The sequence below is a fragment of the Bos taurus genome, chromosome 5 (genome assembly GCF_002263795.3).
Source record: "Bos taurus isolate L1 Dominette 01449 registration number 42190680 breed Hereford chromosome 5, ARS-UCD2.0, whole genome shotgun sequence".
Lineage (NCBI taxonomy): Eukaryota > Metazoa > Chordata > Mammalia > Artiodactyla > Bovidae > Bos > Bos taurus.
The window spans coordinates 8,871,314-8,898,374 of NC_037332.1; the positions used below are offsets into that span (position 1 = coordinate 8,871,314).

The following is a 27,061-nucleotide window of genomic DNA, read 5'->3' on the forward strand; positions in this document are numbered from 1 at the left end:
TGGTAGGCATATATTGATATGCAGATTTGGTAGGCAGATTAGTACGCCTACATTGGTAGGAAGATTCTTTTTTACCACTAGCACCAGAAATAAAAGGTTAGATGACCAAATAAAGAATATATTCTCCCTAACTCACTAATCTTGAGTTTTATTCTGATGCTCTAGAATAGGAGTTTTTAATTCAGAATCCAGTGGTCTTGTTGATCTAGGGAACTGTGATTTCCACAAGAGTACCACACTTCCCCAGTTGTGTGGAAATTTTAAAACATATATATACATACTTTCCCATCAAGAATTCAAAGCTTTAGTCATATGCTAAAAGGAGAATACAACTCAAAGGGGGCTTACAACCACCATTCTAAAGAGTGAAGAAAAATAGGCTTAATACCCAGAAGCCAAAGATGGATGATCTTTGAAGCCATTTCAGGCTATAATGAGAAATTCTTCATTCTGATCTTTGAGTGGTGGGTTTAATCTTAAGTCGTATTCTGAATCACCTCATACACTATTTCAAATTTTGCATTTAACATTCTGTCTCCAGAGGTGGTTAATGAGTATATTAATTCACATATTTTCAGAACTTTTTGCCATTTGCATTCTTTAATTTAGGAAAATCTTTAAAATGCAAGGCTTTTTTGCCAAGTTTTGAAAAATTATCCTTTTATGTTTTTACTAATTACTTATAGTCTAAAAGCAAAGCTTGAAAAATATAGGTTATTTTTCTTGCTGATTAGGAGCAGAGTTATTATTTTTCTATGATATTCTGCGTCTTACATCAATATATTATGATATAGAAAGATGGCTTGTATGGGGTAAACCTAGAAGTTGGCAAATTCTTCAATAAATGTTAAAATTAGGTTTTATATAAATGATTCATAAAATGAATTACACAGACCTTAGGGCAGTGGGGAGGCACTCATATGACAAATAGAGATATATGAAAGGTAAAAAATTCTTTAAAATATTGCTGAATTTTTACAGTGGCCATAGCAATGATATCACCTGTGTATCTTGAGGCTCTTGGCTCAAATACCAAGGACTGATGTAAATATATAAGCTTACATTTCCCAGAGAGGAAAATACTATCCATCTTGTAAAAGAGATAAGTTTTTAAGGTTGTTTCTTAATACAATTAATGGAAATGGAATGGAGAACAAATGCAGAACAGCCCTAGAAAGTGAAATCAAGGCAGAAAGACAAAACCAGTTAAGTTTTGCCCTTGATTAAAACTTGAACCCAATGAGCCAATCCACCAAAAGTTTGCCAGCCTAGGCGATTGCAGTAGCTAACTAGAAATAAAGGAGAGAATCAGAGCCTAGGGCATGGAATTGAGTAGCTGACCTACAGCAAAAAATGTGGGGGTATGGTGGGCCTCAGGAACTGTCCAGTTCCCTCCTGCTTGAGGTCAAGAATATAGAATGTAGTGACCACTTTTTCTAGTTCAAAATGGGGGAAATAATGTATGTAAATATTTATATGCTGTAGAGGATTTGTTTCTTTCTTTTTTTTTTTTTTTTGCTTTTGTTTGTTTTTATAACAGATGGAACAAAAGGCAATAAAATTTGAGATTAAAACCTTGGTCTTACATGGAATTATATTCAATATCATGTAATAACCTGTAATGAAAAAGAATTGAAAAAAGATATATATATATATATACATATAAACATACACACACACACACATATATATGAATCACTTTGCTGTGCACCTGAAACTGACATGATATTGTAAACCAATTATACTTCAATACAGAAAAACTTTAAGAAAAAAAAGGAGCATAGGGATGTGGGTTTCATTTACTGAACACCCTTAAGCAGATAGTACTGAGCACCATTAAGCAGAAAGTACTGAGTCAGGTATTTTAGAGAAGGCAAAAAAATAAATCTCTTTGGCGGTGAGAGCTCAGAATTTAGGAGAGCTTGAGCAGGCCACCTCTCAGCCATAAGGACCTTCCATGTAAATTAGAAAAACCGCTTTTCACCAACTGCTCATACCGTAAGTCTGAGGCACGATGCACGTCTGAGGAGCAGATCTGGGAGCGTAAAGTTGACACACACGGTTGCTATCAGTCATGCTAAAATTTTCTCTTTTATAAATGTACTCTGTGCAATACCCTTTTGCATCTTTGATTTTACCATATATTAAGGAAAAGAATATTTCTTGTTCTATTGAAGAAAAGGATATTTGGAGTGTCTACTCTTTTAAAGTATATGTCAGGTTCCCTTAAGTAATAATTTAAGAAATTTATTTAGGGCCAAAACTCTCTGGGGTGGGAGGAATGAGACTTTTCAATTTGAGTGTTACATTTTTATTATAGAAAGAATATTTACTAGTTGAGTTCATCCATAAACGTACCCCTGGAGTTCTAAATCTGTCCACAGGAGTGTGTTAAGCCATGCAGTTTCCATCTGAAAATGTACTATATTATGTACTGAGGACTGAACTTAGCAACTTTTAACAACTGGGAAGCCAAAAGTAAGCTTCATGATTACAGAAACCATGTTTACCACTGTATTCCAAACCTGAGAAAAAAGTCTGACACACAGTAGATCCTCAGTAAGTAATTGTTTGATTAAATAATTACTTTTTGAAACTGCTAACTTCTCATAAAATAACAACCTCTCTTGATAAGGGAAAATAGTTGTTTGGGGTTTTTTCTCTACCAGAAGACTTGCTAATGAAAATTTATTTCTAATTGGTTCCAAATCGTTTTTATTAAGTTTGAATTAAATATCACTGCTTTGTGTCATGAATAATCTACAAAGAGCTAAGCTTTAAGTCAGCAAGAAGTTAATTTCACGTGTAGGAAGGAGTTTTTTAAATATCTTTTATACATTTTTACAGGTTTGTCTTTTTATCCTTGCATCATTTATGTTTTTTATGCCAGTCTAACAGACCACCCAGTGTATACCACATGGTCCCTATTTCCCACTAGGTGAGAGAGGGGAATTTTAGCAAATATATGCAATATTTGTATTTTAAAATCTGTCAACATTCAGTGAGGCTTGTATTGAGCCTTGGGGAAACAGGTAGTATTTAAATGACTAAAGAGGGAAAGAACAGCCATTTTGAAAAAGAATGAATCTGCTTTAGAAAAACATGGGGGTAAAATTGAGCAAAGCCCAATAAATTGTCCAGTCTGATGAGACTACAGGTGGGTATAGGAGAGCAGAGAGAATGAAAGGTGGACAGATGGGCTGGGCCAAATCACAGAGGACTATAAAAGCTATGCACAAAATAACTGAAAATTATGTATTCGAAAGTTTTGTTCACAAACAAGGTCCTACTATAGCACAGGGAACTATATTCAACACCCTTTGATAAACCATAATGAAACAGAATATGAAGAATAGATATCACATGTATGTACAACTGAGTCACTGCTGTACAGCAGAAACTAATACAACACTGTAAATCAACTATACTTCAATAAAAAATGTAAAAAGAAAGCTTTGTTTGATAACAATGAACAGATAAAATGGAGAGAAGCGATAACTGAAGGGAAGGGAGATCAGATGGGAGGTAATGTCAGGCCTCCCAAGTCAAAATATATGTAAAAAAAATAGAATAAAATGCATCCAAATAGAAATGACAAGACTCTCCAATCAGCTGCATATGGAAGTTAGAATTTCCACATGGTCCCAATATCCAAGAGGCAGGAAATTATAGAAGCACTGACAAAAGCCACATAGGTTTTGAACTGGTTTGAGAAGATAATAAAAGGTTCATAAGGAACATGCTCTAGGCAGTTGGGAGCACAGCTCTGGAATACAGTAGCAAGCACGTAACTAGCCTAAAGTTCAGGCACGGGAAAGGATGCGTCAGCAACAGTTGATGCTGTAGGACAGGATCCATTTTCTTGCTTTTTCCAGCTTCTAGAGATCATCTGCCTTCCTTGGTTCATGGTCCTTTACTCCATCTTCAAAATCAACAGCACAGAATCCTCACATATCTCTGATTCTGAAACTCTTGCCTCCCTTTCCCACTTACAAGGAGCATAAGTCCATCCAGATAACCCAGGATAATCTCACTATCTCAAGATCACATTTGAAAAGTCCCTTTTTTTTTTTCGGTTGAGTAACACATACAGAGGTTCCAGGGAACAGAATGTGGGCATTGTTGAAGAGTCATTATTCTGGGTACCACAAAGTCTAAACATCAGAAACAGAATTGACTTTGACTAAATTCTTGTGCATCAGTTTACCTTCAGATTAAATGATATGTGAGATTAATTCATTAACTAGAAGATGAAAATAACATTTTTAATGGAAAGTTTTTCCATTAGTCTATTATATTCTGCTGAAAGGTCCTTAAGTTAAATGTTAAAATTCATGTTGTAAAATTCCATATAAAGATCCTTCATTTCAGTTCAGTTCAGTCGCTCAGTTGTGTCCGACTCTTTACAACACCATGAATCACAGCACGCCAGGCCTCCCTGTCCATCACCAACTCCAGGAGTTCACTCAGACTCACGTCCATCGAGTCAGTGATGCCATCCAGCCATCTCATCCTCTGTCGTCCCCTTCTCCTCCTGCCCCCAATCTCTCCCAGCATCAGAGTCTTTTCCAATGAGTCAACTCTTCACATGAGGTGGCCAAAGTACTGGAGTTTCAGCTTTAGCATCATTCACTCCAAAGAAATCCCAGGGCTGATCTCCTTCAGAATGGACTGGTTGGATCTCCTTGCAGTCCAAGGGACTCTCAAGAGTCTTCTCCAAAAGATCTAAAGATCCTTAGGTAGCAATAAAAACAAATTGATAGCTTTCTGCCAGTAGCAATATTTTGATGAGCCTATTTTTTATTGAAACTAGATTTTATATTAAAGAAATTACTCTTGGCAGCATCTTATGCTGTTATTTATTTTGTCCATTTTTTTCAAAAGTAAAATGTCCTATGAAGTAGGCTTCACAGCCAGACGAGCATTTTTCCTTTGTACACATTTATAATATGTGCATTTTAAACTAATAATGATGTAAAACATATTTCAATTTCTCCCACTATTACTTTGCTTAGTAATGAACAAAATTTCGGTGAAGATTATATAATATATGTAAAGCTGTAGCACAGCTGCTGGCCCATAATAAGTAGATCTTCAATAAATTTTTGGTGTAATCCAAAATATATTTCAGGAGGTTTGGTCACTAATATTGAAACTTATTTTCATAAATACTACAAGGCAATAATACTGTGGACAGTATTTCTGACTAAACTTATCAAATTCTCAAGATTTAGTTGCTCTATAAAACAGAAAAAGATTAACATGAAAACTCAATTCCAATAACTTCTTTTAATTTAAATTGGTGTTTTATAATTAACTATTCAGCCCAGTTTTCACACAGGTACATAAAATGATAGCATTAAGGCTTTCTCTTTAATTCTATCTAAAGATGCCAATATAGTGTGAGGAAATTTTTGCTCATTTCATATGTTTAATATAGCATCTTCAAAGTTAAAGTTAAGCTATTCAGAAGATCAGCTGAAAGCAACTCTAGAAGACAGCAGCACTATAAGGCACAGAGGTCAAACCCAAAAGGTTTTCAGTGGTTATAATTCACCTTCAAGTTACTGTATATCAAACTTCTTCCTGTAATCCTGTTCCTCTCTAACTCTTATAAATAATGTTCCTTGGCTTTCACAGGCTGTTTTCTTTTTGTGAGGTTGTCAAATGATCTCTGTCTTGCCTTGGGTAATTTAAGAGGGTTTTATGTAGCTCTCTGAGAGACTATCACACAAGTCCGACTAAGAGGATAATTTACGAGGTTCAAAATGAAGGGTCATTATTAATACTGTCTTGCCTGTAATGAATACATAGGCTCGCTTATTCATGCATGGCAAGGTTTTAACTAGATCAAAAGACTTACAGGCTTTTAAATGAAGTACTGTGAATGATATCATTGGTTACATAAGCTTGCTTTATGTTTTTTTTAAAATATGATTGCTTAATGAGATTAGAGAACTCTAAGAAAATATGTCTTACAACAAACTATGGAAAATTCTTAGAGAGATGGGAATACCAGACCACCTGACCTGCCTCTTGAGAAACCTATATGCAGGTCAGAAAGAAACAGTTAGAACTGGACATGGAACAACAGACTGGTTCCAAATAGGAAAAGGAGTACGTCAAGGCTGTATACTGTCACCCTGCTTATTTAACTCATATGCAGCGTTTCATGACAAATGCTGGGCTGGATGAAGCTGGAATAAAGATTGCCGGGAGAAATATCAATAACCTCAGATATGCTGATGACACCACCCTTATGGCAGAAAGGGAAGAACTAAAAAGCCTCCTGATGAAAGCAAAAGAGGAGAGTGAAGAAGGTGGCTTAAAACTCAACATTCAGAAAACTAAGATCATGGCATCCCGTCCCATCATTTCATGGCAAATAGATGGGGAAACAATGGAAACAGTGACAGACTTTATTTTGGGGGGCTCCAAAATCACTGCAGATAGTGACTGCAGCCATGAAATTAAAAGACACATTCTTCTTGGAAGAAAAGTTATGACCAACTTAGCATATTAAAAGCAGAGACATTACTTTGCCAATAAAGGTCCATCTAGTCAAAGCTATGGTTTTTCCAGTAGTCATGTACGGATGTGAGAGTTGGACTATAAAGAAAGCTGAGTGCCAAAGAATTGGTGCTTTTGAATTGTGGTGTTGGAGAAGATTCTTGAGGGTTCCTTGGACTGCAAGGAGTCCAACCAGTCCATCCTAAAGGAAATGAGTTCTGAATATTCATTGGAAAGACTGATGCTGAAGCTGAAATTCTAATAGTTTGGCCGCCTGATGTGAAGAGCTGACTCATTGGAAAAGACCCTGATGCTGGGAAAGATTGAAGGTGGGAGGAAAGGAGGACGACCAAGGATGAGATGGTTGGATGGCATCACTGACTCAATGAACATGAGTTTGAGTAAACTCCAGGAGCTGGTGATGGACAGAGAGCCTGGTGTGCTGCAGTCCAGTTGGACACCACTGAGCAACTGAACTGAAGGGCTCATCTCTAACTTGCACACAAATCTTTCTTTGGCTGAAAAGACAATTTCAGCAGTTATGGTTTTAGACATCCATAGTGTATAACATCTAGTCGTCTTTCATAAGCTAGAATAATATGCAGAGTAAGTCTTTTCCACTATGAAGCTAAGTGCAAAAGGAGCCAAGTGAGTGAATTCTCTCAGTTTTGAAGAGAAGTTAATTTTTAAGTGTTTTTACATTATCAGAGTACTCCTGACTTGTGTTCAACAATCATTAATACTAATGATGTTTATGTAACTAGAAGAAAACAGCAGTTTTCCTTACCATTTCAGTACCCAATGTCTTTTTTTTTTTATTACAACAGACAAATCTAATTACTACTTCTCCTGATTAATCTCAATGGATAAATAATTACTTTCTAGGCAAACTGAAATCCTCCATGTTTCCATGAGAACTGATTTTTTATAAGCACATATGCAGGGGAAAACAAATGAGAAAATAGAGCTACTTTTAATAGTTGGGCAACTTGTAATAGAAAAAAATGTTTGAGTATCTTTATTTGTATATGCTTTATTAAATAGATCCTGTAAATCTGAAGTCTATGCTCTTATCTAAAAAAATCTCTCTTCCTTCCCTCATTTTCTTACCTAAATCCTGTCAGTTGTCACCCCCTTTTTCATATGTGCATGCTTAATGTTCCCACATGTATTCTGAGCTCTGTCACCCACAATACTTAGCCTCATGCCTTGAATTTTTTTAAAAAATAGCTAATATTCATTGAATTTTTGCTACGTGCTGGATGCCATTCTAAGACAATCCATCTATTAACTCAGCCTTGAAAGGAGATGAAATGGGTACCATTATTATCTTCACATTATAGAGAGGCAAACAGAAATCCATAACAGTTAAACAGTCTGGCCAGGCACACAGCCTGTAAGCAGCCAAGCCTGAATCTAAGCCTGGCTTTATAAGCACTGTCCTGCTTCCAGAGTCCCTGTATGAGTAAATCTCCCCATGATCTACTTTCAGAGCACCAAGTCCTTCTTCCTAACCTTCGCTGCTGTTAGGATTTTGCTTTGCTTTTCTGTTTTTTTTATTATTATTAATGTCTACATCTTCCACTGTGCCCAGAACATGTTACTAGAACCTGCAGTATTTAATAGATAAGTAACAACAGCAGCTAATATTTATTAAGTTTTTGCCATGTGCCAAGCACTACCTCTTATTTTAATCTTCAGAAAGACTATCAGTTGTCTGTTTTATACATGAAACCAATCATATATATATATATCTATCCCAACCTTGCAGTTCCTCCCACCTCTCCCCTTTCCCCCTTACATTTGTTCTCGACATCTGTTTCTCTATTTCTGCTTTCCAAAAAAGATCATTTATACCATTTTCTAGATTTCACATATTTGCATTAATATAGAATATTTGCTTTTCTCTTTTACTTCACTCTGTATGACACTCTCCAGCTCCATCCACATGTGTACAAAGGACCCAATTTAATTCCTTTTTATGGTTGAGTACTATTCCATTGTTTATATGTACCAGATCTTAAGAGATGAAGACACTGAGACAGAGAGAGGTTAGGAACTTGCCTAAAGTCACATAACCTAGTAAGCTGGGGAGCCAGGGTTTAAATTCAAAAGCCAAACTCCAGAGATATGCTCCGAAAAAAATGAAGGAATGGATCAATAAAAATCTAGCCTGGAGGAGCAGGGAAAGCTGTAGAGAGGAGATGACATCTGACATGCCTGGAAGAGTGAGGAGGAAAGGATAGATACACTACAGGCAGAGGAAACACGGATAAAGCAACGTACGGCAGTGTGCCTGGAGCTCACTAAATACAAATGGGTGAGTGAGTAGCTTTACAGCAAGTGAATTGAAAGGTCTTGCATATGTAAATGCTTCATTATTAATAGTCTCTGCACATTTTTTTTTCTTTCAGTGCCACCATGGGCCTTAATTGCCATAGCCATAGTTGCGGTCCTTTTAGTCCTGACCTGCTGCTTTTGTATCTGTAAGAAATGCTTATTCAAAAAGAAAAACAAGAAGAAGGGAAAGGAAAAGGGAGGGAAGAATGCCATTAACATGAAGGATGTGAAAGACTTGGGGAAGACCATGAAAGATCAGGTAACGTATTCATTCCATATTTCTTCTTATATTATTTTATTAAAAATTGAAGAATAGACAGTTTATTATTTCATGCCAAATGAAGACATAAACAATATCCAGACACTTTCCAGTGTGGTAGAAATGTTTTGCAATCCTTTCAGTCATTGCTCAACATCCAAAGTACAATGGAAACAAGTGGCAGTTTTCCAGTCTCCTAAGCATATACAGTTCTACCCTACTGGAAAGTAATTTGTTCTTCTCAGTCTATGGAATTCTCTAGGCAATAATACTAAAGTGGGTAGCCATTCCCTTCTCCAGGGGAATCTTCCTGACCCAGGGATTGAACCTCCATCTCCTGCATTGAAGGCAGATTTTTTACCCCCTGAGCCACCAGGGAAGTGGGTTCAATCCCTGGGTTGGGAAGATCCCAACCCACTCCAGTATTCTTGCCTGGGAAAAATCCCATGATCAGAGGAGCCTGGTGGGCTACAGTCCATGGGGTCGCTAGAGTCAGAGATAACTTCAGAACTGAACCACCAAACCACCACCACCAGGCATATAAACCGAGAAAGGGCATCCATGACCGTAGGGCCATCTTGATAGGCCCGGCATACTGAAAAGATACCTAAACATTTTTATTACATCTGTTTAACCCATTATAAGTGGGTCTAGATTTTGAGAAACAGAATAAGGAGTATCTGTTCTCTCTCTTGGGCAGGACATCTTTTTAACATTATCACGGTTCATAATCACCATTAAATACTGAGTCTTATAGCTATTTGTCACACATGATGAAAGCTACCATCCCTATGCGGTCATCCAGCTCAGTGATGAGTGCTTTAGGAACAATGAGTTATACAAGAGAAGGAAGAGAATGATGAATTGGATCTAAAGAACAGGGTAGAATTTTAAGGCAAAACCCTTATTCTTCCACTTAAGGAGAGTTAGAGCCGTAACGCAGGTTATAAAATCCATCTGCCTGAGTTATCTTCCCAAGGCTAAGGACTACTCCTTGATACCAGCAGTCCCCAGCCTTTCTGGCACCAGGGGACAGTTTTGTGGAAGACAATTTTTCCATGGATGGGGATGAGGAGGGTTCAGGCAGTACTGTGAGCGATGTGGAGCAGCAGATGAAACTTTGCTCAGCAGCCACTCACCTCCTGCTCTGCGGTCTGGTCAGTGGCCCAGGGTTGGGGACCTCTGCTTTATACAGTTGTCTATTTTTCCTAGACTAGATGATTTGCTTGAGAATAAAGTCTACTATTAATAGTTATAATAATTAAATGCCCCTTCACTTCTCTTTTGGAATCATATTCATTTTGGAATATTTCTAAAGAACACTTATTTCATATAAAAAGTAAATGTAAAGATTTTTCAAAGATAATACTTTGAGTTACCACTGTTTCCCTTCAAATAAATCAAAATTTCTATTTATTCCCTAATAGGAACATATATAGGTAGTTTTATAAATTCTCCTTGTAGTATTACTATTAATTATACTCTTAAATATGTGTATCCCCTTAAGAATAATTTAGTTAAGGAGGGCCTTTATAGTACACTTTCATAGTTCTCCACACAGTCAGGACACTAATCCCTCTCTCCAGCTTGAGTTTTCAACACTTTTCTCAAAGACACAGTAATGTCTCTTGAAAACAATTTCACAAAGGCTCATTTTTGAACTTTTGCTTGGTTTCAGAGCTATAGAACAAACACAATACTTGCATTCCCATTCAGAGAGCTTCAATCTGAGCTCAGTATCAAAGGTTACGTTTTTCTCAAAGTTTCTAACCACAGCCAGAGGAGCCCAGGCACCGATATTCAACCACAGATGTCTAAGGATTTTTCTTTTTGGCTAATTTGTTACATAGAAGCTGGAGTTTTAAATCATGTCTTGCTTATTTCATCATTTTGTGTAACCAGCAGGACTTGATAGATTTCTTTAGACAACGTATTTGGGAGATGAAATGTAGTAAAAATCTAGATGGACATGGATGGTCTGAGTAATTTGTATGTGGATTTCATCTGTATCTATGAAACAAACTGGAAATATAATACTATCATTTTCATATCTTCAATAAAATTCAAATGTGGTTTTCATGTATGCTAGAATTAACAGTTAAAAGCACTAAATAACGTTAAATGATTACTACATCCTTTCTTCCTAGGACAATAAATTTGTATTTTTCTTTGTGGAATTTGTTCTGTAGGATCTAAGACTGTAATTTATAGCATAGTAGCGGTGTTTATTACCCCTGTTATGACATGGATAAATGACCAAGATCTCAAAAACAGTAAATACAGAGAACTGATGGTTAATTTTTCATTGCTCACCAAGTCTTTTGGATGAGAGGGGAAGAGAAATGAGTCAAATAAGAAAATACTAGGAAGTCATTGATAGTTTATAGCAGTCTACCATCACAATATAGCATTTAGAATTTCAACAATCCAAAAGGTGTTTTTTAATCATTTTAAGTAGATCATTTTGGGTACTAGGATTTTATAGGTTTTATTTTAACTTATGACCAATAAAATGTACAGAAGAAATTATACTCTGAGCGAGCGAAAATAGGCCCCATTGGTAAACAGTTATATAATAATAGCTTATGCTACTTTTTAAGGAGATAAAAGTAACCAATCGATTTCTATCATTTTTTCAAAAGAAAGGATAAAGCATCAGAACAAAATGTACATATTTTAAGATGCTATGTCATGTGGTGATCATCTGATCATCCAAGTTCAAAATAGCATAAACAAGGTTAAATTATTCTTTACTTACATTTTCAAGCAATTTTAGACAAAATACTGACATAAACATGAGGAAAGCAATAGTGATAACCCATGGCTCTTCATATCTAGAAAGTAGACAGGTGTAAGAGGCATTTTAGATACGCTTTCTTAAGATACCTAAGCTCTAGGAGAAATCAGTACGTTTTTACCATTTCATTCCAAATAAGAATGCATACAAATTCAAAGCTCAATAATCATGACTATGTCTCTATGATAAGATTTTATAACCAAGGAAGAATTTTTAAATATTCTGCAATGACAACAAAATGGTGATGATAGATAGTATTTTTATACAGCAAAGGATATATATTTAAAGGTTTTTAATGGTTTAAAACTTAAAAGCACTAAAAATACAGAGGGGCAATATCGACTTGCAAAGTCTGAGGTCTGGAGAGGTCATTTCTCCATGGTTTTTAACTACTGTGTGTGGGTATTTAAATTTTTATTTCTTCCTTCTATGTCCTCCCTATCTGTGTTGTGTCTCATGACTGTTCGGGACTGTCCCTTGCGGTAGGTTTCCTCTCCTATTAGACATCCCTAAGTCAATGCTCAGATACATTTAGTGGCCTGGCAGCTGGGGCTCCACAGCTGAGGGTGTACCATTCTGACACACATCAAAAGGCTGAACTAAATTGATTTTTTTTTTTTAAGATAAAGGGTTCTCATTTTAAACATTACTAACTGATTAAAGAGAACAGTATTAGAAAGCTCAAGTTTTAATCGATGGGCACAGAAAGAAAATTCAGTGTCTTATGCTCCCTTTTTAGTGTCCCTTATCAATTCCAAGTCTGAACAGTTTAACTTAGCATGGACAAAGCACCTTCTGACAGTTTATCCAAGTACAACTAAGCACCTTATGAATGTTGAATCAAGCCAGAAGCATACGCACTAAAGTTTTGCAATTAAAACAAAATCTTTTTCCCAACATAGTTTTTTCTAGTACAGTTTATCAAACTCTGAGAACTTCTGGGCTTACATGCCTTTTCCTCTGCATTTTGTTAGGGGTTGGGGGTAGGGACTATTTGCTCTTTAGATATTACTAATAGCTACTGATTTAATAGGTCTCAATTTAATGTAAAGGTACAGAAAATGTCTTGCTTAAGCTCAGCCTTTGGCACAAGAATAGACTTAATCACATCAGAGATGAACAGTGACACTGAGAAATTATCAAAAATTTAGCCCTATTTCATGCAGAGTAATTGCAGAGATGATCTTGCACCTTTTATTAGGGTAAAAACCACTTAGGGAAAAGGAGATTTAATATCTCAACCCTTTCAAATTACACTGAGCTGAAATATGATACGTAAATTGTCAGTTCCGAAAGAGAATTTGAAAAAGTATTTTAATCCATGAAATTTTTTATGTTTATGGTAGAATAGTGTGAAGATTTTTTCAGGCAAAAAACTGCATTAAGTAGTTTGCCATTCAAAAAATTAAAGTCTTACAGGAAGCAAATTACCTATATCGCCATTTTCTGAACACATATTTTCACAGTGTTAAAGACCTATACACAGCTGAGGTTTTGAAAAGGCAATGTGGGCTCACTGCTTCAAGTCCTCCAATTAAACTCAGTAGTCTTTTCTTGTCACTTTACTATTATTTTTCTATTAGCAACACCTTCAAGCTAAAAGATTAATTTTTAAATAATTATGTTGTTCTCCTGCCTTGGGCTATTGGTAAATCAACATTTTACTATTCAAGGAGACAATGAAGTATAAACTTCCAAATAAAATGTGGTATGGCTAACCAGTTCTGAAAGGTTTCTGCACAGATGTAATAATGGCAATTTTCCAAAGTCCATTGTAGGCTCCTGAAATGTTTCAGGAAGCACAAAATGGGAAGCATCTCTGACTACAGTTCGGCTCTCTGTTTATGCGATCTTTCCACCCGAATGAGTTCTAGTAAGATGATGCCAAGTCTGATTTTTAGGATCAAATTAGAGTTAGATAAGTAGAGCCCAATTGCAAAGTCTTGTCAGTTCGGAGATTGAGGTTGCTGTTTTGAGGCATCACTGCAGGTCTCTGTATAAATGGATAAGTGAACAGAAACCTTTCTCTGAGCAGAGAAAAAAGGCTATATAATCTGGGACAGAAGTGGGGAGATTGGTGGTAGACCTGTGGTCCAGTAACTCTGAAGCCTTTCTGAAGCCTGGTTATACTTCTTGCATTTGAGTTCTACAAGAGTTCTCAGATATAATTTGATCACTGACAAGAGTTTAGATTTTTTTTTCACATTGTCAGAGATATTAAGCAGCCCACCACTCATATGTCTTATCTGCGATTTTGTTAGATTCTTCTGTCACACACACAAGGCAATGAAAACGCCATAACCAAAACCTAGGAGAGAATACTCGCCAATATAACAGCAGAAAGATTGAGTCTCTACAGATATTTAAGTGGCAAACAACAGAGCAGAAAAATTAGCAAAGAGTATGTTATACAGGCAGTCCCCAGAAGAAAAAATACAAATGGTTCATGTAAAGATTTTTAAAGTTTTCAACCTCAATAGTGTTCAGGAAAATGTAACACTGTATCATTTTTCACTTTGAATAATTACTTATGGATTTCTAATTATCTTTTCTAATTCTTTAAAGCAATGAGAATGCACACTCCTAGAACCAGAACTTCTAATATTTATAATCTTTACAGCCTATGACTTTTTGAGTAAAATTTTTACACGTATTGGGAAAATACATTATATATTTTTTAAATAAAGGGAACATATGCATGAATTTTATGAAATTATGAGCTTTCTAGTATTTCCATTTACATCACACTTAAGTTTTAGGTTATAAGGAACATTCAACTGGTCCAAACTGAGTTTTGAGAATTTTATGCCATGATTTTTGCTTGTTACCACAAAATTAGTTTTTATACAAAGTTCAGTTTGACAAAATTGCAAACATAATTCCTTTTACCTTTTGGTATCAAATGGACCCATAAATCAATTTAATTCAGCCTAGCTTTCTGTGGAGTTGTTATAAAAATAAAACAGTAAACTTAAAATGGAACTGGAGTAGATTTTTCTCTAAACATGCATTTGCTGGTGGCATGTTTCTTTTTTCCTCTTTTTCCATAACCACTGTAAGTGTATATGAAAGACATAAGAAATTACGATTTTTCTAAGAATAACTTAGTCAACTATCTTTTTCATAGGAAGCAAGGCAAGAAAAGGCCACACATTTCATATAAATTACTCCACTGCATGTAACAAGGGTGTTTTACATGGTGCTTAGCGTAGATCTCTTTAAACTACATGAATGTGAAAACTGGCCTGGTTAACAGCATGTTTATCACACCTCAGAAAGAAGCGATTTTATCAGAGTCAAATATAATACCAAGTTGACATTTTCTTTGCAACAACTTTACATTTTTTGCTTGCAATATTCTGAGGGGCTTTTTCCATTGCTTCCATGTTGCTTGCTGATTGGGGGGAAAATTCCTTGCACAAATGGAATTTTTAAAAATATGTCAGCAGCAGATGTGAATGTGTGTCAGGCAAATGGAGATTCCTGCATCTCAGTGCTTGCTTCTGACAGCTTGGAAGTGTTAACCACAGGCCCAGTGTCATTTGGGTTCGATGAAAATTCACTTGAATTCACATATGATCCCCCTTCCCTTGCTTATAGGCCCTGAAGGATGATGATGCTGAAACCGGATTGACTGATGGTGAAGAGAAAGAAGAACCCAAAGAAGAAGAGAAACTGGGAAAACTTCAGTACTCACTGGATTATGATTTCCAGAATAACCAGGTCCGAGGGGGAAAATGTCTTGTAATTCCATTACATTTTCTGAAATACCAACCAGAAACTGAAACAAGATACTTCTTAAAACATTTCATTTGCTACAAGGGGAAAATGCAATTATCGAAGCTATTGATGAAATCATTTCTAAGTACAGGTGGTCTCCCACTTGCTAATTTAACTTCTGGTAATTAGAATCCACAGGGTTCAGCCCATTACATCTAGTATAGCACTTTCAGCAGGCAGGCAGAATACAAATTACCTTGAAGCCATCTGACTGATTCTGAGAGTTTCTAGGCATAGATCCCTCAGCCTGAGCTACAACGATCTTGTTCAGAATTCATGGATTTAGCTTCAAATAGGGCAAGTTAGACCATCAATTAAGCCAAAGTTTTGAAAAAAAATTTAACTGCTTGATAAGGAATCAAGGATTTAAAAATCAGCTTTCCATGAGTTTCATTTCCTTCTATGACACCGGGTAGAACTCCTGGCAGGAATCAGTTAACAGCTCCAGAAAAGTAGAAAGACCCGCTACTGAATTCTAGTGCCTTTGCATGCATCCCAAAAAGTAACAACGAAATAAAAGTGAAGTGAAAGTGAAGTCGTTCAGTCATGTCCGACTCTTTGCCACCCCATGGATTGTAGCCTACCAGGTTCCTCCGTCCATGGGATTTTTCAAGCAAGAATACTGGAGTGGGTTACTATTTCCTTCTCCAGGAGATCTTCCTAACCCAGGGGTTGAACCCAGGTCTCCCGCATGGTAGGCCGACGCTTTACCATCTGAGCCACCATACAAGTTGTGTCAAAAACAGACCTTCCGGCTTTAAAAGTCGTGAAGTGCCACCAAGATGAATGATAATATTAGCTGCTGCTGCTGCTAAGTCACTTCAGTCATGTCCGACTCTGTGTGACCCCATAGACGGCAGCCCACCAGGCTCCCCCGTCCCTGGGATTCTCCAGGCAAGAACACTGGAGTGGGTTGCCATTTCCTTCTCCAATGCATGAAAGTGAAAAGTGAAAGTGAAGTCGCTCAGTCGTGTCCGACTCTTAGCGACCCCATGGACTGCAGCCTACCAGGCTCCTCCATCCATGGGATTTTCCAGGCAAGAGTACTGGAGTGGGGTGCCATCACCTTCTCCAGATAATATTAGCTAGTTTTTATTAACTCCCTGTTTTCATGGTACCCCAAAGATAAATGTTTAAAAAGAAAAATCTCTTTACCTAAAAAGACCTTCTAGGATCCATGACTTTGATAATGATATCCCTTTACCTTCTCAAGTGTTCAAGAAATTTTAAAAATTAGATAAGAATTAGCTGAGTTAGAGATCAGGTTCTTAAGAATCTTTAAGACAGTTCTTTTTCAACTAGGGTAGCTTTAAATCTCTCCAGTTTGTTTTAAATCTCTCTGGTTTGATCAGTTCACTGATCTTTCAGGGTGGGAAAGAACTTGATAGATGTAAATACAGTTACTACCTAACTGTAGCATGTGTTAATTATGTCCAATTTGATGAGAAGTAAATGATAAATAAATCAAACACGAAAAGTCAGCTTTGGTAACTAATGTCCAAAGTCAGTAATACTGTGAGCTCTAAGTAATGGCAGAAATTCTGGGCTTTATTTAGTTCACATAACATCTTTACTTTTTGAAGTGTCCAGAGGATTCCTTACAAAGAATGTATTGATATGCATGGTCATATTATAAATAATTGCATTTAATTAGCTTCCTTAAAGTCCTAGTTCGTTATTTTAGCCTACTTTCCAGAAAGCTGCATGTTGGTTACAGATACAGCCTTGTAAGTATGGATTTATACAGAATTATAGGTATACTATTTCTACTTAAGTAAATAGGGCATTTTAGGTTATTTTTATCATTTATACCATGATTTTATTATCAGGGGTTGGTTAAGAGCAAAACTGCCTATTATTTATAAATTCTAGGGAAGGTCAAGGTCAGCAAATGTTATCTGAACACAAAACATCTTTTGCAGAAATATAGGCAGCTTCCCTTGTGAATCAGCTGATAAAGAATCTGCCTGCAATGCGGGAGACCTGGGTTCAATCCTTGGGTTGGGAAGACCCCCTGGAGAAGGGAACAGCTACCCACTCCAGTATTCTGGCCTAGAGAATTCCATGGACTGTATAGTCCATGGGGTCGCAAAGAGTCAGACACAACTGAGCGACTTTCACTCACTCACTCTCACTCAAACTGCTTTTATATATATATCCAACATTTTTCTACGAATTAATTCTACTTTCATATTTTTCAATAGAAATCTAGGCATACCTCATCCTCGTTAGTCATAATTTTGAAACTCCTACATTGGTTTTGAGTATTATAAGTAACATTTTATAAAGTAATATTTTTAAGAATATAGCACTGAAAAAAAAAGAATATAGAATTGAATTTTTTTTTTACTCAAACATGATGCAAATGTATTTATTCTCTTTCTAGCAAACACATTTTAGGAGGTATTTCATTCTGAGCATCTATAATATTCTACCTGATAAAATTTAATATTCTGTATTTATTTTTCTGAATGTTCTCAGCTAATCTGATTTATAAAATGATTCCTGTGAGTCATGGGACATAAAGTCTGAGACTTTTTGTAGATAAGGCTGTAATCAAATATACACACTTGCTTACCAAAACTAAAAGACAATCCTTAAAGTCCCCTAAGAAGCTTTCACGGTGGAGAAAAATGTGATGTTTCTCTCTCAAGCAGAAGCCAGAGGGGAGCTGGAAGAAGTAATTGCACCTCTTATCAACAAAATGCCCCCAAACCTTCCAAGCATAGACGATCAAGTTTAAAAGACTTTAGGCTATATCACTAGTTCTTTCCCTGCCCCAAAGAAAAAGTATTGCAAAAAGAGAGGAGGAGAGAATATAATCTCGCTTATTCACATTGCTAACCAAAAGCAAATTCCAAATACCAACTTGGCAAATCAAGAGACAAACTGTTTGCTTTACTAATCATGTCTTTATAAGCTTATGTCTATTTTAGCCATTCTTTGACCATCTGTCTATGTTTTGTATACTTACAATCCAGCATTATTATTGCTACTGTTGTATGAAGATGTCACAAAGATACTGAAACATTAAAATGGAAATAACAATCTTTAAGGGTATTGGTCCAGATTAAAAATTGAGCCAACGGGCCAGAGTGCACTTATGCACACAATGGATCAATTTTGTAAAAAGTTGCTGTGACTCTTTTTTTAAGAGGTGAATTGCTTTTCCACCCTATTGGTTGACAAAAGTACAGTCTCAAAATTTCAGACCCCATTTGAAGATGTGAAAGCTATACATTCTGCATTTTCTGAATAGTATATGCCTTGAATAACAATAAGAGTCTACTTTTGTTTCCCATACGAATCTCAACCAGTCTGTTGACACAGCATGACTGATGGCAGAGCATCAGAACAGTCCACTCACACCTTCTGTTTCCTTTGCAAAAACATGAACAATGCCAGTCAACACTCACATTCATAATAAGAAATAGGAATGTATCACTGAGAAAAATCAGATGTGAAGAAATGCAGAGATTTCTGCTGTATTTGAATAAAATCAGACAGTCACTTAGCATTAAAACCATAACTGTAATCTCCCCTTCTTTTAGATGAATCTGAAATTATTTTTCTTTGACCCTATGTCCTATATTTAAATACAGAATTTAATATATAATAATTATTTTACTCTAAGTTAAAACAAGAAGTAGCTAGCATACAAGTAAAGGTCAAATATGATAGAAACTCAAAGATCTTATTTTTATCTCAAAAAGCTACCCAATTTCTAAGAAATTTCTATTTAGCTGGTCTGAAGCGTTGGTTCAAAATAAAATTTTCCTGCTTTATAATTACAGGCTTGTGATTGTTTAACAACTTATTTCCACTTACAAATCACACTCTGGTAAGAAAAATAATACACAAGGGCTTTTAGCAACTGGGAAGTTATTTGATTGCAACCCTTTTGCAAATATGAATTCCATATTTAAATGTAATCAGCAACCTTTTAAAAAGCCTCTTTTGTGTTTAAAACCAGGCTTCCTAGAGCCTGCGTCTGTCATAATTGAGTTTCTGAAGTCTGAGTATATCATTTCATTTGCCTTCTGTGTTCAGCTTCTTAAGAGAATAGAAGTTTATCAAAAGAAAAGAAGAAAAGAGCAATCACAATATGCAGCCTTGTGAACAAATCAATCTTTTCCAACATGTTTACCAATGCCAATGTTGGCCGTCTCCTGCCTCTCATTTCAGCTGCTGGTAGGAATCATCCAGGCTGCCGAGTTGCCCGCCTTGGACATGGGGGGCACCTCTGATCCCTATGTGAAGGTTTTTCTGCTGCCCGATAAAAAGAAGAAATTTGAGACAAAAGTCCACCGAAAGACCCTTAATCCTGTCTTCAACGAGCAATTTACTTTCAAGGTATTTTTTGTGTGTGTATTTACTGTTGAACTTTTTCTGTTGTTTTAGAGAACAGACCAGTCTCATCGTGACACATACAGACATGTGCACATGACCACTTTCAGAGATTCACAAGTGATTCTACTCAGAATATTCATAATTCTTATTTTCAATGTAATGAGGACTCTATTAGGCATTTAAATTTGATCCAAATAGGATTCAGCTCAGCTATTTCAGAATAGAGTGTGGACTGGCATAGAACACGGATGTCAATTGTATCCAAAAAGTGAGTTCAGCTTCCCGTGTGTCCATGGAACTGAACGTTTCCCCCTCTCTAAAATAAAGCCAAAAGATTATAGGCTTTTCCCAGGTTTCCAAGTTTTGAAAACCAATCACAACCACAGAATAAAGTAAGCTATCCAACATTATTTCAAATGATACAAATAGGTATTACTCTCATTGCAAAATTCTTTGTGTACAGGGCCAGTTTGAGTATTTGAAAACATTCTAAATCCATAAATAAAAAGAATAGAAGCCTATTTTTTTTTCCATCTCTAGCATTTTTCCTTTCCTCTTGGCTCTTCCCTGATGTTCTTCATCTTGTTGAGACACCTCAATTAACAAACAATAACAAAGAGGAATTCTGGCCCCAGAATAACAGGAAAAGGTAGCTGGCGGGCTTCAGGCATCTCCGTATGTACAAGCTCTGTAGTTCTCCACCTGAAGTCATGCATAAAAACAGTCTCTTGGTTGGTATCTTTAACATATGAAAATTTTTAATGCGTTCCTTAAAACAATACATGTCTGTGAATATGCCAGCAGGCAGACTCAGAATCACTCACCAACCAGCCAGCCTTACCGATAGCACTCACTGCATGTCAACAAACATCCTAAATCAACGGATGAAACTTCAGGTGTGAGTCATTCTCGTGAACCTTGCTTCTAGTTTTCTAAGAGTACTGACTTTCTACTCACTCTAAAATTTGAGTTTGTAAGACAAGAAAAATCCCTCATGTGTTGTCAGCAATCCTATTTAAAATCTACATGTTTCTAAACCAAGACAGTTAATGTAGAGTAGCTTTAGAAACATTCTGAAACTACTCAGTTTAAGAAAAACTAATCGTTGGGATCAATATGCCACAGAACGTACAATGAAAACAAAATAAAACAAAAATATTGCAAAAGGTAATCACAATCATTCTATTTGACTCTGTGTGGATCCTAATTTAGGCCAGTAGTTTCTAGCCACTGTTTAGCCAGCACATTCTTAAATTACTTGAAATATTGTGGGGCTTTGTTTTAAGTTATCTATATGCTATTTCTTTTTTAAAATGTGTCCTGCTAATAATTTCTAGTAATGTCTATAACTTCAGGAGATTTTGAAATTGCCTATAAAATTTAATCAGGTTCCATTTCATTTTAGGAGAGTTGATCACGTCATAAATCAAGCCAAAGTACAATATATTTTCATACATTTAAAAAATACACCACTGTTTCTAGAGAACTAGCCAGTTTCTCCTTTTAGGCCTTGTAGATTATGCATCTTAAATGGAAGCAAAATAGTTTAAAGGGGATTGGCTTTAAAATTGAGTTCAAATCCACTGAAAATGAACTTGACATGCGCCAAATGAAATGCTCTTTTTCTCCACGACAAACGCCCACTTGAAAGAGCTACTTATCATTCAAACAATAAATATTTATTAAGTATCTGCTGTGTGCCAGCACTGTGCTAAATGCTTTACATGTATTCATTTGGCCTCAACCAGCTCCCGTGAAATAGACACTGTTTTCATCATTCTAGGTTTATTTACTTGTCCCAGGCCCTTCAGCTGGAAGAGGGGGAAACCCAGTCTTGGACCTGTCTGACCTCCAGCTCAGGCTTTTGACTAATGTCATTTTGTACAATCACCAACAAATCTAGACAAATTTCAGAAATAAGATACAATTCTCAAGAGTTCATTGAGAACTCTTGAGAGTTCTCTACTCTAAAATTAATTTCTTTCTTTCAAAGTCATCTCTTTGGAAGGGTGTACTTTTTCATTCTAAAGTGGAAAATGGGTTATACCTAGTTTTTAATCATAGTATTTTAACCCAATTCCTAATAGATGACAAATGATAGAAAACAAAAGCTCTTTGGAAAAAAACAAAATTTCTTGTATATATACAGTCAAAAATTCTTCCTTCTCCTTTCCTTCTTAATATACGGAATTAATTGAGAAATGCTTGCTGGAGCATAAGACAACTATTTACACTGATAAAATAATAACAAGTGTCTGAAAATTGATGAAACCTTCAATACAAGTCTAAACAATTTCTTAATTAGGCATTTCTTCCCAGTTACTGAAGTGTAGCTTCCTTGGAATTGCCCTGCTTTCTCTGAATATTAAAAATGTCACTAATAAACATCCCAGCCCAGAGCATCTGTCCCAGATATTTTTGAACAGCTGGAGAATTCATCAGTTTTTGGCCTTTTGCCCCTGTTCATCCTAAAGAGTGTCATTCCTAAGAATGAACTTCAAGATCTAGATTATAATGAATCTGATATTCAAAACATCAATTTTCTAGTCAGCTCCTGTCAATCAGTAAATTATTTTAAGGAATAGGGGAGGCACCTTGTGAATTTCATTCCAATCCTTACGGACTCCTAGCATGTCTTCTCATTAAGCGCTGTTTCATTAAACTATAGCATCCAAATGGCCTCAAAGAGTTAATAGAACTTTTGAAATAACTACCCCTGAGTAAGCTGTCCCCTGACAATCTAACTTAACAATGACAACAAAACATTCTTCAAGAAAAAGTTCCTTATATAGTCAAGTGCAATCAGCTTGGTTTATTCCTGTTTTACTCTTGAAATATTTCTAGCATGACTAATAGCAGGAGCCATTATTAATAACACTAACAGCTTCTAGAACTTTGGGAGAAAGTGATAAATCACTATGGTAAGCCCTCGCTTTCACCCAAGTAATTTAAGCCCCAAGTAGTTAGTCAAATGATTCAATTTAAGGGGGAAAAAGCGCTACTTTTCTCCCTATTCTGTTTATCCAACATAAATATTAAAATTAAACACTATGCAAAAGTAACACATTTTAAGCATTTTTTTGTCACCAGATATTTTATCCTGGTCTTTTGTATTTAGGTGCCATATTCGGAATTGGGTGGCAAAACTCTGGTGATGGCCGTCTATGATTTTGATCGCTTCTCAAAGCATGACATCATTGGGGAATTTAAAGTCCCCATGAACACGGTGGATTTCGGTCACGTAACTGAGGAGTGGCGTGATCTGCAAAGTGCAGAGAAGGAAGAGGTAAGAAAAACATTAGCATTTCTAATATGACAAGCTGGACTCGCCAGTTGCTACTCTCAAACTAACCTACTGAGAGATGGTGGGCTGGTGTGAGTAATGTGGGCCTCCAGCTGCTGACAGCTGGCAAAATAGGGTCAGAGGATTGCATAACCTCGTTAAAAAGTATGCAGGTCCACTGAATCTTATTTGAAGGAAAATAGAGATTTGTGCAGGTCTTGGATCATTCCCTGGAGCCAGACACACATACACACACATGTGCTTCTTTAAAAAGACAGTGAAAAAGTCATCTTATCCTTTGTATTTTTCTACAAAGATTTTGTTTTCTACACAGGTTATGTAGCTATTAAATAGAAATGAAATGGCACTTTTTCGTTGATTATTTCTGCATATCACAGACAGGTCATTGTTTCTCCTAAAAATTTCAGAGCACAATAAAACATCAAATAAAATGCACAAAGGTGGATAGATATTAAGTCCATTTTTTAAATGACTCATTTTTATAGTATTCTTCACATTGTTTTTCCCCAGTTTTATAGGTTAGCCCAGGATTTTCCTGTGATTTAAAAACGGGAAATTCAATATCCTTAGTGCATTTAAACTTCTCTATGATTATGCTGTGCCAGTCTAACACTAGCGTTTTTCTCTGCTAGTGTCTCAACAGGCCAATACCAGGAAAGCAAACAACTCTTAGCTTCCCTTAATTGCTAAAGCAACTCCTTTCCCAACCATTTTTTTGTTCCTAATATAGTCTATAATTACCCAAGGGATTTCAACTGCCTTTGTCATTTAGGATCCCTAGACCCCATGGATTTTGTAAGGTTTGGTCACTTTGGGGCCACCAGGGAAATCAGAAAGCAAGCCAAGCCTTCAGAGAAACTCAGCCAAGACCATAACCTGGGAATCCTTTCGATCTAAGGTTTCTGTGACCATTATGATTACTCAGTAAGGGTTTAGAACAGTTTGTTTACTACCGTTCTGAAATTGAATTTTATTAGTGCTCTAAAATAATTTCTTGGTTGGACAAAAGAAGTCAAAATTAAGTTCTGCTTTTTCTTTGAAAGGAAATATACATAACTTACCCAAAGAAGTTAGTCAAAATTAGATTCCTGGATACTGAAATACATTGAGCCCCACTGTGGATAGAACCACCCAAGGATAATATTGAGTTTTTAAGTTTTATAACTTTAATAAGTTGTTCTTCCAGATGAGTACACCAATATCTATTTTAATATCCAATATATGTGACATTTACTCAATTGGACATAATGTTTCTAATCATTTAACAAAGTAGTGAGCCGTTTCATTTAATTTTTATCTTTTATTGGCATATTTGACTTTGTGTAAATTCCTTGTTCAGTTCAGTCGCTCAGTCGTGTCCAACTCTTTACAACCCCATGGACTGCAGCAGGCCAGTCCTTCCTGTCCATCACCAGCTCCCAGAGTTTACTAAAACTCATGTCTATCTAGTCGGTGACGCCATCCAACCTCTCATCCTCTGTCGTCCCCTTCTCCTCCTGCCTTCAATCTTTCCCAGCAGCAGAGTTTTTTCCAATGAGTCAGTTCTTTGCATCAAGTAGCTGAACTATTGGAGTTTTAGCTTTAGGATCAGTCGTTCCAATGAATATTCAGTACTGATTTCCTTTAGGATGGACTGGTTGGATCTCCTTGCAGTCCAAGGGACCCTCAAGAGTCTTCTCCAACACCACAGTTCAAAAGCATCAATTCTTTGGCTCTCAGTTTTCTTTAGAGTCCAACTCTCACATCCATACATGACTACTGGAAAAACCATAGCTTTCACTAGATGGACTTTTGTTGACAAAGTAATGTCTCTGCTTTTTAATTTGCTGTCTAAGTTGGTCATAACTTTTCTTCCAAGAAGAATATGTCTTTTAATTTCATGGCTGCAGTCAACATCTGCAGTGATTTTGGAGCCCCCCAAAATAAAGTCTGTCACTGTTTCCACTGTTTCCCCAACAATTTGCCATGAAGTGAAGGAACCAGATGCCATGATCTTAAGTTTTCTGAATGCTGAGTTTTAAGCCAACTTTTTCACTCTCCTCTTTCACTTTCATCAAGAGGCTTTTTAGTTCCTCTTCACTTTCTGCCATAAGGGTGGTGTCATCTGCATATCTGAGGTTATTGATATTTTTCCTGGCGATCTTGATTCCAGCTTGTGCTTCCTCCAGCCCAGTGTTTCTCATGATGTACTCTGCATAGTTAAATAAGCAAGGTGACAATATACAGCCTTGACGTACTCCTTTCCTGATTTGGAACAAGTCTGTTGTTCCATGTCTGGTTCTAACTGTTGCTTCCTGACCTGCATATAGGTTTCTCAAGAGGCAGGTCAGGTGGTCTGGTATTCCCATCTCTTTCAGAATTTTCCACAGTTTATTGTGATCCACATAATCAAAGGCTTTAGCATAGTCAATAAAGCAGAAACAGATGTTTTTCTGGAAGTCTCTTGCTTTTTCAATGATCCAGTGGAGGTTGGCAATTCGATCTCTGGTTCCTCTGCCTTTTCTAAAGCCAGCTTGAACATCTGGAAGTTCATGGTTCACATATGGTTCATGTAAATTCCTTGTGGCCAGGGCTAAAATGGGGCCATTAGTATTCATTAACTGATAGGTTTTTGTTAATTGATTATTGGTCGGCTTTTTGGTGAGTCCCAGAGGTGACCCACTTGTGCTTCACAAGTCTCCTGTCCAGAGTGCATGGCTCATGTCTCTTCCTCTACCTGGTCATGTCAAGTGATATGGGATTCCAAGACCATACCCCACCAGGTCTCTGAAAAATTGGTAAATATTTTTGTGTGAATTAGGAAATGTAAGCCATTCAACCATTATCTTCTTTTTTAAATTCTTTGAATATGGGCAGAGTTTGAGACTTGACACTAAGCTGACAGGTTTGACTAAAATTTCCAACTTTAGGTAGATTACCCAAAAAGAATCACATTTTTATTCTCACCCTTGACTTGCCTGTTCTCTGTTTCTTTCATAACTTTTTTCCTCCATGGCTTCTCTCCCTGTAGAAGATGGTTTTGTCATTCAACGTATTCAAAATGACTCATTATGAAGATGTTTATTATGTACTGCTGTATTCCTGGGACTATGCCAAGTGTTTAAAAAAAAAAAAAAAAGTGAAAAGGGTGGATACCGTTCCTGCTTTCATGGAGTTCGGTGTTGTCTCATTTTCCTCCCTCATTTTAATCTTTGCCTTGCTTATTGCTAGCTAGACTAAATTCTGTAAAAGTTTTGCCTTTAAGATCAAACACTCCTAGGTTTCAGTCCTGATCGATATATTTACTAGATCCGAATCCTTAGACAAGTCACTTATGTGCTCTAAAGTTCAGTATTTTTTTAATCTAGAAAGTGGTCTAACATTATCTTGTAGATTAAGTAGGATAGAGTATAACGTGGCTAGCATGGGGCCTGGTATTTGATATGTTCAGTAAGCAAGCGATCTCCCATTTTTTCTTCCTACCCAATCTTTTTGGTGTCCTTTCCTTCTTAAGCTTTCATCTCCCTATTTGTTCTCCACTCTTTCCTCTATCAGAGAAGGCAATGTCACCCCACTCCAGTACTCTGGCCTGGAAAATCCCATGGATGCAGGAGCCTGGTAGGCTGCAGTCCATGGGGTCGCTAGGAGTCAGACACGACTGAGCGACTTAGCAGCGGCAGCAGCTTTCCTCTATATGTATTTCTCTATTCTTTTTCTCACTGCCACTATACTTATTGAATAT

General features: G+C 36.5%; 1 protein-coding gene across 9 annotated transcripts in view; it reads left to right on the forward strand.

The window, feature by feature from the left end:
* SYT1 (synaptotagmin 1) overlaps nucleotides 1-27,061 on the forward strand; it is a 608,923-nt gene that overhangs the window by 430,032 nt on the left and 151,830 nt on the right. For 6 of the 9 annotated variants that reach the window (XM_059886099.1, XM_059886096.1, XM_005206030.5 and 3 more), the window contains 4 exon segments: nucleotides 8,925-9,109; nucleotides 15,507-15,629; nucleotides 19,872-20,039; nucleotides 23,155-23,322. In XM_059886099.1, the coding sequence (XP_059742082.1) occupies nucleotides 8,925-9,109; nucleotides 15,507-15,629; nucleotides 19,872-20,039; nucleotides 23,155-23,322 (644 nt within the window). 9 annotated transcript variants of the gene reach the window in all.